Here is an 11,970-nt window from a genome sequence, read left to right as displayed (position 1 = left end):
ATGACAAGCCTTTTGTTATCCGAAAGTAAATTAAGGCTGGTTAGATGAGCCCGAAAGCATTGCAGACGCGTCAGTTAAAAGACAGGAAACAAAGGGTAGGAATAAAAGGTGAGAATGGAGAGAGGTAAATAGTGGTGTCCCCCAGGGGTCTGTACTGGGCCCAGTCCTATTCTAATATTCATAAATGATCTGGAGAAATGGGTAAACAGTGAGGTCATAAAATTTGCAGATACAAAATTAGTCAAGATAGTTAAATCCAAAGCAGACTGCGAAGAGTTACAAAGGGATCTCACAAAACTGGGGGACTGGGCAACACATGGCAGAAGAAATTCATGCTGATAAATGCAAAGTAACACACTTGGCAAAATATAATCCCAACTATACGTATAAAATGATGGGGTCTACATTAGCTGTTACCACTCAAGAAAGAGATTTGGAGTCATTGTGGACAGTTTTCTGAAAACATCCACTCAATGTGCAGTGGCAGTTAAAAAAGTGAACAATGTTGGGAATCATTAGGAAAGGGATAGATAAAAAGAGAAAAATATTATGTTGCTTCTATATAAATCCATGGGACGCCCACATATTGAATAGTGCGTGCAGATTTGGCCACCTCATCTCAAAAAAGATATATTGGATTTGGAAAAGGTTCAGAGAAGGGCAACAGATAATTAGTTGTATAGGACACTTTCTGTATGAGGAGAGATTAAAAAGACTGGGTCTTTTCAGCTTGGAAAAGAGATGATTAAGGGGGGTTATGCTAGAGGTCTATAAAATCATGAATGGCGAGGAAAAATTGAATAAGGAAGTGTTCTTTACTCCTTCACATAACACAAGAACTAGGAGTCACCAAATGGAATTATCAGGCATCGGATTTAAAACAAACAGAAAAAAGTATTTTTTCACAGTCAACCTGTGGAACTCTTTGCCAGGGGATGCTGTGAAGGCCAAAATTATAACAGGATTTCAATAAGAGCTAGATACATTCATGGAGAATAGGTCCAGCAATGGCTATTAGCCAGGGTGGGCAGGGATCCAACACCATGTTCTGCATGTCCCTGGCCTGCTTGCCAGCAGCTGGCAGTGGCGGGAGGGATAGCTCAGTGTTTGAGCTTTGGTCTGCTAAACCCAGGGGTGTGAGTTTAATACTTGAGGGGGCCATTTAGGGATCTGGGGCAAAAAATCTGTCTGGGGATTGGTTTTGCTTTGAGCATGGGGTTGGACTGGATGACCTCCCAAGGTCCTTTCCAACCCTGATATTCTATGAAGGCCAAGAGCACCAGTTGACTACAGTTAATCATCCAAGAGCCTTCAGGCCCAGATGTCTTGCAAATACCCCCAGAGCAAAGGGGAAACTGACTGTGGGCAGGAGGAAGTTTACTGCATGGAGAGACATTGGAGCACAGGTGTCAGCTATCCACCAATCCCTGGTGGACCCCAAATTCAGAGGCCCAGGTGCAACCCTTTAAGGCCAACTCTTAATTTGCTTGCAGCCGAGCTGATCAGGGATATGGACTTTTGCAGCCTATGACAATTATCCCATTCCCATGCTGTTGGGAGAAGACTTTGCCAACCATGTGAGGCTAACAAAAAGGGTGGAGATGGTCACCCACAGCCAGGCTAAACAGGCCTCCACACCTACTCCATTCCTGAGCATCCTACAGGAACCCAGCCAGAGGTGGTGGAACCAGACCCCAGATCAGAGTCTATGACAGCAGTTGAAGATCCAGTTTCTGGGACCCAGCCAGAAGATCAGAACTGGCAGAGCAGTCAGCAGCAGAGCCCATGCTTACAACCCTACCAGAGTCCGGTGAGCCAGCACCAAAGGGCGCCACAGAGCTTGCACCTGCAGCAGCAGCTACACCGGCACAAAAGGCTCAGCTGGAACCTGAAATACCACCTAGTGCACCAGTGGAGAGCGGTTCACAGTCAGCAGAGAATGCGATTCAGACATCGGCAGCAGCCAAGCTGCTTATTAACAACTGCTTTTGGAAGAAAGGCCCTGGCCACAGGAAGGTTTGTGGGGCTGCAGCCAGGGAAGGAAACACTGGGACTGCATGGTACCTCTCCCTGCCCCCTCTGGGCTGCAGCCTTCCCTGGCACCAGGGCCAATAGACAAAAGGCAGGTTTGTTGGGATGCAGGCAGGAAAGGAAGCTCTGGGATGTGGCTTCCCTGCCTGCAGCCCCTTGAATCTACCTGTGGCCAGAGGCTGCTACCACCGGGAAGTAATGAGCCGAAGCACCTGCATCCCTGTCCAGCGACAGAGCCCCTGCTGTGGTCCTGGCACTGCATGCTGAGAGGGGAAGCTGAGGGCAGGGCAGTAGCAGAGGTGGGGGAAGCTGCAGCACATGAGTCTGGGCTTTCCATGGGGAGCGAGGATGCTGGGGGAACCACAGTGCTGCAAGGGCTCCTCTCTCTGGCTGCACATTAGAACGGCCAGACGGGTCAGACCAATGGTCCAGCAAGCCCAGTATCCTGTCTTCCAACAGTGGCCAGTGCCAGATTCCCCAGAGGGAATGAACAGAGCAGGGAATCACCAAGTGATCCATCCCCTGACACCAATTCCCAGCTTCTGGCATCCCTGCCCATCCTGGCTGAAGGCCATTGATGGACCCATCCTGCCTGAATTATCTAGTTCTTTTCTGAACAAATCAACCCCCTTACAGAAGTTTAATTCCCTACATCAACACTATTACCTTTATCAACCAATTACCTTTTTGTCTTCCCACAGGTTCTTTCAGTCTCCTCCCTCACCACAATCAAAAATCCAGGAAGTGTCTGAACTGGAAAACGCTGCTATTTGAAAGCTGGAAAAAAGGGGACACCACAAGAGTCAACAGAATACAAAGTGTGTAACTGATTCCTTGTTAACATTGACTTGGCCTGATTATAGCTACCAATGGAAAATGAGAGACAATGCAATTCAGTTCCAGAAGACCTTTTTTTTTAAGCAACTAAATTTGGATAAAGAAAGCGTTTGTTGAAAGGTTGGACACCTCTGTCCCCTTCAATTAAGGTGTTAAGAGTTCACAGACAACCCTGAGACCCTGACCCTGCAGAGGTCCTCCAGTGGAACCTGGGAAGATTAGACACCATTATAGTAGGTAACCTTAAAAACTCCTTTTCAAACAACAATCTACTATACAAATAACAAGCACAGTTGCCAACTTTCACATGGTAAATAAGCACCCGACTTTCACAATATATCAGAAATCAAGCTAATCCCATTTCAAAACAAGGCCAAAACAAGCCAATCCCTAAAAACCCGACACACTGTGACTAGATATCCCTCCCCCCGCCCCCGGCCTGCAGTCTGGGACTGTGTGGGCCAGCTGTGCACCCCTGACTCTCCCCCCCACCCCTTGACCCTGCTTGCTGGGAGCCGAGCAAAAGAAGAAGCAACAAGCTGCAAGCCAACGTTAATTTTCTAGTGCATACAGGGCCTTCAGGCAGCACACCCACAGCTGACAACACCATTCTTCTAGTAGCCAAGATAGCAAAATCCATGAAAGACACGGGAGTGTAATCGTGCTTGTCTTGTCTGGGATTTAGGTGTTGGTAGTGTAGTTGGTATATGCCAGCGGTGGCCAAACAGTGGCTCACGAGCCGCCTGTGGCTCTTTCAGAGTTAAAATGTATGCATGTCACAGAGGCTGCACCGGCACTGGGGGCCCAGGCTTGGCATGTCCTGGGAGGTTGCAGGGCTGCAGCCAGGGAAGGCACCTCCCAGCACTTTCTCCTCTGCCTGGCGCAGCCCTGCCAACTTCCCAGAACCCAGGAGCACTCCTTGGCGTCCAGGGCATCCGTTCAGACAGACCAATGGAGGCAGTTTTAATTTCTGCAGCAACAGTTCCACGCACAGGGTGCTTTCCTATCCCCCACGAGCCTCTGCTGTTGGCACATGGAGCTTGTCACCATCGTTTGTGTCTGTCTGTCTGTCATGTGGCTCCTGCATGTTCTCAGGTGTTACTCGTGGCCCAGCTACGATCCTTTCCCCTCACTTCCCCAGGGGAGTGCAGAGACCCCGGCTTGCGGAGACCTTCGCTCTATTGTTAGTTTAGCCAAACGTGTCCTTGGCTGAGCTGCGCACTTTTGCAAATGGCCTGTTGGGAAGTGAAATCAAGGCCCTAAAATGAAGAGCAAGACCGTGAAATGCTGAGCCTGGGGGTGCTCTTGCTTCCACAATCTATGGTGAAAGGGTTAAGACGTCTAAGGCCAGAATGACATGGTCCCAGAGCAGGACTGTAACCAGATACTTCCTGTCACCATATGTGCAGCGTGAACAAAACAGCTGGAGAAGCAGTTTTCCTCAGCTGCAGCATTGGTGGTTCAGTGGTAGAATTCTCGCCTGCCACGCGGGAGGCCCGGGTTCGATTCCCGGCCAATGCAAGAGCCTGGTGTTTTTTTCTTAATTAAAATAATTGCCCTGCGCCAACCTAACCCTCTGTCCTAATCCGTCCTTTCCAGGGGACTGATTGAACAATTAGGAAACCTGTTACATCAGATTTCTAGCACCAGGGCAGAGGAGCATTCACATGAAATACTAGAACCTCTGTGAATCACACTGCTTCTAGTGTTGCAATGGTGCTGTGTTCTCACTAGATCACCCCTTACCCCAAGGGAAACCTCTGGCACAGGGCTCTTTAATGGTCCCAGCCCTTCTCTGTTCAGTTGCTGGTGTAGCAGCTTCAGTGTATGTGACTAGCAGTTCCTGGCCCAGGGGGATCCCTGGCACTCAGGGCCTGTCTGCGCTATGGGGACTATGGAAGCACATCTGCAGCTGTACCACGCGAGCACCAGAGATGCTCTCGACATCGATGGTCGGGGTTTTTCCATCAGTGTCACTAATCCACCTCCCTGAGTGGCCCTAGCAAAGTCGCTGGAAGAATTCCTTCGCTCACCAAACTGCATCTACAGCGGGGTTGGGTCGGCCTACATACAGCGCTTGGGGTGTAAATGTTTTACACCCCCGAGTGCCATAGCTAGGTCGATCTAAATGGTGTATAGACCAGGGCTCAGTCCTTAAACGACTGATGTAGCCTTTTCCTGCAGCTGGGGATTGGTGGCTCAGTGCAAAATTCTTGCTTGCCCCGGGGGCCGCCAGCGTTCGATTCCTGGCCAGTGCAGGAGCAGCCTTGTGAAATGTATGCCAGTCTATGTGGAGGGGCGTGGGACTGCAGTGTGAAGTGCACAGCCCCAGATGGCTCTTCCTCAGCTGAGGTTTTCAAGCAGCTTTGCTGCATCAGTTGCTGGTTGACAGGCTGCCAGCCATTGGTAACCATGGGAGAGCAGGTGCTGCTCTGTCCTTCCGTCAGGGTGCTGGTTTGGGCACTGCAGAATCTGCTCTCCAGGGCCTCTGACCTGATCAGGAGCAGCATGAACAGCGTTCAGATCACCAGCTTCTTGTACAGAGTCACATCTGGCCAGGGTGGGGAAGGCTCTGACTTGGAGCTGGATTTCATGATGTACCAGTATCTCACAGGCTAAGGAATTGTATTACCAGGGTACAGTCCAGGCTCAGCTAGATGGGTTTAGAAGTGGGGGGAGGGGAGGATGCAGGAACATAGGTCAGAAGGGGTGTAGGGAGGAAAATGTTTCCCCTTCACCGCCTATTATTTCATGGCTTAAAAACCAATGTGATATGTGCTGCGTCAAGAGCCCTGCAGCCAAAGGCCTTGTTCACCCCCAGACTGGCTACAGTATGAACTTTCCCATCATGCCTGTTTCCTGACCGAAAAGGGACCAATTCTGGGGCTGAGACAGACAGCCTGCGTGGCATTCAGGCCTTCCCTTTCCTGTCCGTGGAGGAACTGGTCAGTGGCAGACAGGGTCGTGTGGTTTGGGACAGGACGCCCTGCCCTGCCCCATTACTAATTGGACTAAGACCCAACATGTCCATTCTCAGATGTACCACTCAGTCACTCGATGGGGAAATGCCCAGATTGTCTAGTTCAGTTCTATGAACTTAATTTTGGAGCAAGGTTGGAATTTCTTACTCTGAAGTTAGGAAACCAGTTTGCAAGTCTTGATAGTGCTGGCTGGGTTCCGTTTCTGTAAGGGCTAGAAGGGGAGGAAGGCTGGGCTGGGGTGGATGAGTAACATCTGAATGCTAGGTGGACTTGGAGAGCTATAGCTCAAGCTTGTGCTAGTGAAAATATCCTCATGGTCACCTTCCTTCAGCAGAGGGCACCGGGACCACGGGAGAGCTCCTGTCTAACATGGGCCCATACATAGTGTAAAGTGCCTTCTGCACAGGGGCGGCTCTAGACATTTCGCCGCCCGCAGCATGGCGGCATGTCGCAGGGGGCGCTCTGCTGGTCCCGCATGCCTGCGGAGGGTCCGCTGGTCCCACGGCTTCAGTGAACCACTGGAACTGCAGGACCAGCGGATCCTCTGCAGGCATGCCGCCGAAGGCTGCCGCCCTCCCGGCGACCGGCAGAGTGCACCCCGTGGCATGCCGCCCCAAGCATGCGCTTGCCGTGCGTGGGCCTGGAGCTGCCCGTTTCTGCAGTGTGGTGATGGACCTGGGGCTGAGCGCTTCCAATAGCCTAGTGTAGACAGGGCTTGAATACCTGAGTTTGGGTAAAGATCAGCTACTGGGCAATGGGTTTTTGTTGGTTGCTTGAATGACCACATTGTACAAATATAAAGCAGCGAAGGGGGTGAGCAGACAAACTGTGCCTGGCGTGTGCTGTATCGGGCCGGGCTATAAGTGAGTCTCTTTCTCTGTGTTGCTCTAGTCGCACACCCTAGAGCGCATCACCAAGGACGAGCGTGAACTTCAAACACCTGCTCCATCATTTTATGCCTAATTGCTGTTGAAGGGAGCGGTGGGAGGAGCAACCGCATTAGGTCATGCACAGGATTCCCCACCTGTGTGTGAAAGAGGCAGCGCTGTATGCGTAGAGCAGGAGAGCCAGGACTCCTGAGTTCTCTTCCTGACTGATGTGCTGCCTGGCCTCAGGACTGAGCGTCTCTGCACTTCAGTTTCCCGATCTGTAAAACGGGGCCAGTGGTGCCCGCCTGCAACGTGAGTTTGTTCATGTTTGCCAGGTGCAGAGCGGCTGGGGCTGGGCAGAGCGATGGCAGTGGGATTGCGCGGTGATGAGGGCAGCGGGGGCTGGCAGGGCAGTGCCCTACTGCTGAGCAGCTGTTTGCAGCATCCCCGTTCTCCTGCCTCTCCCTCGGGCGGGGCCGGGCTCGAGTCACCCCGCGGCGGGGCGGGGCCGGGCCGGGGGCGGGGCCGGGTTCGAGTCACCCCGGGCCGGGGGCGGGGCCGGGTTCGAGTCACCCCGCGGCGGGGCGGGGCCGGGGGCGGGGCCGGGCTCGAGTCACCCCGCGGCGGGGCGGGGCCGGGGGCGGGGCCGGGTTCGAGTCACCCCGGGGCGGGGGCGGGGCCGGGTTCGAATCACCCCGGGGCGGGGCCGGGGGCGGGGCCGGGCTCCAGTCACCCCGCGGCGGGGCGGGGCCGGGGGCGGGGCCGGGTTCGAGTCACCCCGGGGCGGGGGCGGGGCCGGGCTCGAGTCACCCCGCGGCGGGGGCGGGGCCGGGCTCGAGTCACCCCGCGGCGGGGCCGCGAGGGAACGAACGGGCGGCAGGAACGTGCCAGTACGGACCGCGGGGGGCGCGTCTCAGCGAGAGGAGCCGGATCGAACCACCCGCCCGCGGCCATGTGGGCGGGGCCAAGCTCCGCGGCGGGGGCGCGGGCGGAAGAGGCGGGGCGGGGGTCGGTGTCACGTGCCCGAGCTAACGTGGCTGCCGCCCTGTAGCGCCGCCGCCCGCCCGCCCGCGAGCCGCCGCCCGCCCCGAGACCCGCGCGGGGCCTGTGCCGCCTCCTCCTCCCCGGAGCCCCCGGCGCGGGGCCGTGGCCGGGCCGGGCCCGCCGGGACCATGAACCCGGAGAAGGATTTCTCGCCCCTGGCGCCCAGCGTGGTGCGGGCCCTGAACGACAAACTCTACGAGAAGCGGAAGGTGGCGGCGCTGGAGATCGAGAAGTGAGCGCCGGGGGGCTGGGGCTGGGGCCGGGCTGAGCCGGAGCCGGGGGGCTGGGGCCGGGCTGAGCCGGAGCCGGCGCGGGGTCCGGCCTGTGGCAGAGCAGCGCCAGGCACGGGGGCGGGGCTGTAATCTTCGGGGCGGCCGGGGGCGGCCGCAGCAGCAGCGAGGGGTTCACACGAGCAGCGGGGGGTTCGGAGCAGGAGCGGGGGGCTCGCAGCAGGAGCGGGAGGTTCACACGAGGAGCGGGGGGCTCGCAGCAGGAGCGCGGGGTTCACACGAGCTGGCGCTCAAGGGGCCGGTGTCCCTAAAGTCCGGGACAGAGTTTAAGGCCGGTTCTCAGACTTCATTGCCCCTCAACCCCCTTCCCGCAACAAAAATTAGTTCATGTCTCCAGGAGCGAGGGGGCGGGACACCGAACCCCCAGTGCTTGGGATGCAGGGGCCAAAGCCGAAGCCTGAGGGCCTCAGTCCTGGGGGGTGTGTAACCTGAGCCCTGCCACCCTGGGCTGAAGGTGATGCCCCAGGCCCTAGCAAGTCTAGCGCGCACCCTGGCAAACCCATTAAAACTGTGTTGTGACCCACTTGGGGGTCGTGACCCACAGTTTGAGAACCACTCAGTTAAAGGACAGAGCTGTGTAAAACCTGATCAAGAAATTCTTTTGTCTTTCATAACAGTGCAGTATGTTCAGTCTCCCTGTGAAACTGTGATTCTAAACACAAAAGCATTTCCAGTGTAGCTCCAGTTTCACTGTCAGGACATGGGTAGAGTGCTCAAAGCAGAGCATCAGCTGTGAAAAATCAGTTCGATTATTACATAATTGGAGATTCAAAACCATAAAACCTCTCATGATGCAATAAAGAATTTATTGCTCTGTTGTTAAATTGCTCATCAGTGTAAGGTGCTGTGCAATGGAAACCAGCGGACATTTTTGCTGCTTGCCTGGAGATGGAAACTTGTCTAGCTCTTTAAGTATTGATGTGTTCCTTTTCCATGGAGCACATTTGACAGGGAATTAAACTTCAGGGTACTGGGGTGTGTGTTATAGACATTTCTTACTGGTTTTTGGCTGAGATCTTATAGGAAGGTAAAATGTTAACGTGCAGATGGTTACTTTAGTTCTGTTTTTGTCCGGTCTTCTTTCCTTCTCTGCCCACTCTACTTACTCCAGCATAAGCTTTCTTAGTGCTCTCACATTTGCCTTCACTCCCCACCCTAAAGGCAGCATCATACCCTTTTCACTCACTTTCTCAGTCCTTCCAAGCAGTCACAATGTGTGTGGGATTTGATATCCCAGGCCTAGGTAATAATCTTCCAAAGACTTCTTTACAGTAGCACGCTTTGTAAGCGATGGTCAGTGGTGAACTGCAGCTATGAAGCCTTTGTACTACAGAGGCAGCCAGTGCGGGCTGTGCTGAGCATTGGTCAATGGCAAGTGTCTAGCAGCAATGCTGAAGAGAGCTCAGAAACCACTTCACGTGGGTTGTCAGGACTGACCATGTTTAAGGACAGAAGGAGGCTCAAAGCTGTGTCTTACTCCTGGGGGAATGCTGCACCACTGTACCATGCAGAACAGTGCACAGTTGAATCCGTGCAAGCTGTAAGTCTCTAGTGTAGCCATACTTAAGTTTAAGGTGTTTTTTTCTTTTCTTTTTTGTGCTACTTTATTCTGAATAAAGAAGGCCCTGCAAGGTTTGCAATCCTCATCACCACCACCCCGAAAAATATTTTGCTTGATTTTTTTTTTTGCATTAGAAATTCATGTCTTTTCTGCCACAAGGCACTATCCTGAAAAGTAGTGAAACTGCCATCTCAAGTATCGAGTAAAAGGTGAACCGAGAGGATGGGATTCTTAGATTGCTTACTTCAAACTGTTTGTCAGGAATACTTATTTAACTGACAGGAAGCCTTTAGGACTCTGCTAAAGATTGAACAGCTCTGCCCCTTCAAATAAAAGCTTTCAATAAATCAGGGGGGACCCCCAAAAAATTCCACCAGCACAGCAGAGACAGGCCAGCTAATGGCTATTAACAGGCTTGGCAGAAATCAAATTTTTTTTATAATTTTGAGAGATCTGTTTATTTTTAGGCATTTTTCCATTTAAATTTATTTAAATTGTCATAGTTGTGGGAAATTATGGGGGATCAGAAAGTGGGGAGGGGCAGACAATAATTATTTAATGAGGAGACATTGAGATTGCAATAGTTAAAGCTTTATAACCAATAAATCACAAACTTTCATAGATTCTCAGGCCAGAAGGGACCACTGTGATCACGTAGCCTGACCTTCTGTGTAGCACAGGCCAGTGAATTTCTCCAAAACATGCCCTAGGCATCATCTTTTAGAGAAACATCTAATCTAGGTTTAAAATGGTCGGTGATGGATAATCCACCATGACCCCTGCTACATTGTTCCAATGGTTAATTACTCTCAGGATTAAACGTTTACGCCTTGTTTCCAGTCTGAATTTGTCTAGCTTCAGCTTCCAGCCATTGGATCGTGTTAGCTCTTTCCCTGCTAGATTGCAGGGCTCATCATTGAATATTTGTTCCTTATTTAGATACTTTTAGGCTGTAATCAAGTCACCCAGGAGCCTTCTGTTTGCTGAGATAAATAGATCAAACTCCTTGAGTCTATCACTGTAAGATTTGTTTTCTAACCCTTTAATCCTTGTGGCTCTTCACTGAACCCTCTCCAATTTGTTAACGTCCTTCTTGAGTTGTGGGCACCAGAACTGGACACGGTATTCTAGCAGTGGGTGCACCAGAGGTTAAAATAACCTCTCTACTTCTAGTTGAAATTCCCCTGTTTATGTATCAGAAGATTGACCATACTGGGTTAGACCAGCGATCCCTCTAGCCCACTACCCTGTTGTCTGGTACTGGTCACTGTCAGAAACTTCAGAGGGAATGACGAGAACAGGGCAATTTTGTGTGATCCATCCCCTGTCCTGCAGTCCCAGCTTCTGGATGTGTAGGGACACTGAGTGTGTGGACTTGCATCCCTGAGCGTTAAAACACTGGCCAGGGCAGTCAGGGATTCTGTGACTTCACTGGACCCCTGTGACTTCTTCAGCTTCAGCTCTTAGCAGCTGGGAGTGGAGCTGGACCCTCTCCCCCCTCGGTAGCAGGGCTCAGACTGTCAGTCCTCCTGCCCCCCCCCTCCCCGGGGGGGGGGGGGCTCCAGTTGTCATTCCTTAACCCACTCTCCCAGCCCTGCCGCCTGGTTATTTCTCGTAAAGTCACAGACAGTCCATGGGCTCATGTGAATTTTTGTTTATTGCCTGTGACCTGTCTGTGACTATTACTAAAAATTACCGTGACACAAACTTTAAGCTTACTGGTCATGTTGGCTAATAACCATTGATGGACCCATATTCCATGAATTCATGTAGTTCTTTTTTGAACCCAGCTGTACTTTTGACTGGTTCCATAGGTTGACTGCATTGTGTGAGGAAGTACACCCCTACCCCACTATAATGTGGTCATAGGGAGCCAAAAATCCCTACCGCATTATGGCTGAAACCCCATTATATCGAGGTAGCGGCAGTAGGACTCCCGCGGGATTTAAAGGGAGCCCTGCTGCTGCCACGCTATATGCGAACCCATGTTATATCGGATCGCGTTATAGTGGGGTAGGGATGTACTTACTTTGGTTTGTTTTAAACCTGCTGCCTATCAATTTCATTGGGTGACCTCTAATTCATGTGTTATGTAAAGGGGTAAATAACAGTTCCCTATTCACTTTCTCCTCAAAGTCATGATTTTATAGACCTCTGTCCTATTCTCCCCACCTCCCCTAGTTATCTCTCTTCTAAACTGAACAGTCCCAGTCTATTTAATCTCCCTTCATGGAAGCTGTTCCACACCCCGAATGAATTTCATAGCCCTTCTCTGCACCTTTTCCAATTTTAATACATCTTGTTTGAGATGAGGAAAACAGAATTGCATGCAATATCTAACATATGGGTGGATCATG

The 11,970-nt window shown here is 52.0% G+C and overlaps 1 protein-coding gene and 1 non-coding gene across 5 annotated transcripts in view; both read left to right on the top strand.

Annotated features, from left to right (window-relative positions):
• Positions 1–4,318: 4,318 nt before the first annotated feature.
• On the top strand, positions 4,319–4,389 carry TRNAG-GCC (transfer RNA glycine (anticodon GCC)). The gene has a single exon. It is a non-coding gene; the product is annotated as a tRNA-Gly (tRNA).
• Positions 4,390–7,798: 3,409 nt separating this feature from the next.
• VAC14 (VAC14 component of PIKFYVE complex) overlaps positions 7,799–11,970 on the top strand; it is a 206,250-nt gene continuing 202,078 nt past the window's right edge. For 3 of the 4 annotated variants that reach the window (XR_007769263.1, XR_007769264.1, XM_050922364.1), the window contains exon 1: positions 7,896–7,994. Coding sequence is in view for 1 of the 4 variants with exons in the window: in XM_050922365.1 (XP_050778322.1) it covers positions 7,891–7,994 (104 nt within the window). In the remaining 3 variants the exon portion in view is untranslated. Of the gene's footprint in view, positions 7,995–11,970 lie in introns of all 4 variants that reach the window. The other variant, XM_050922365.1, reaches the window with a different exon arrangement.

This window comes from Gopherus flavomarginatus, chromosome 14 (assembly GCF_025201925.1).
Source record: "Gopherus flavomarginatus isolate rGopFla2 chromosome 14, rGopFla2.mat.asm, whole genome shotgun sequence".
In the NCBI taxonomy this organism is placed as follows: Eukaryota; Metazoa; Chordata; order Testudines; family Testudinidae; genus Gopherus; species Gopherus flavomarginatus.
The sequence above is the reverse complement of the archived record's forward strand: the minus strand, read 5'-3'. Positions and strand labels throughout refer to the sequence as shown.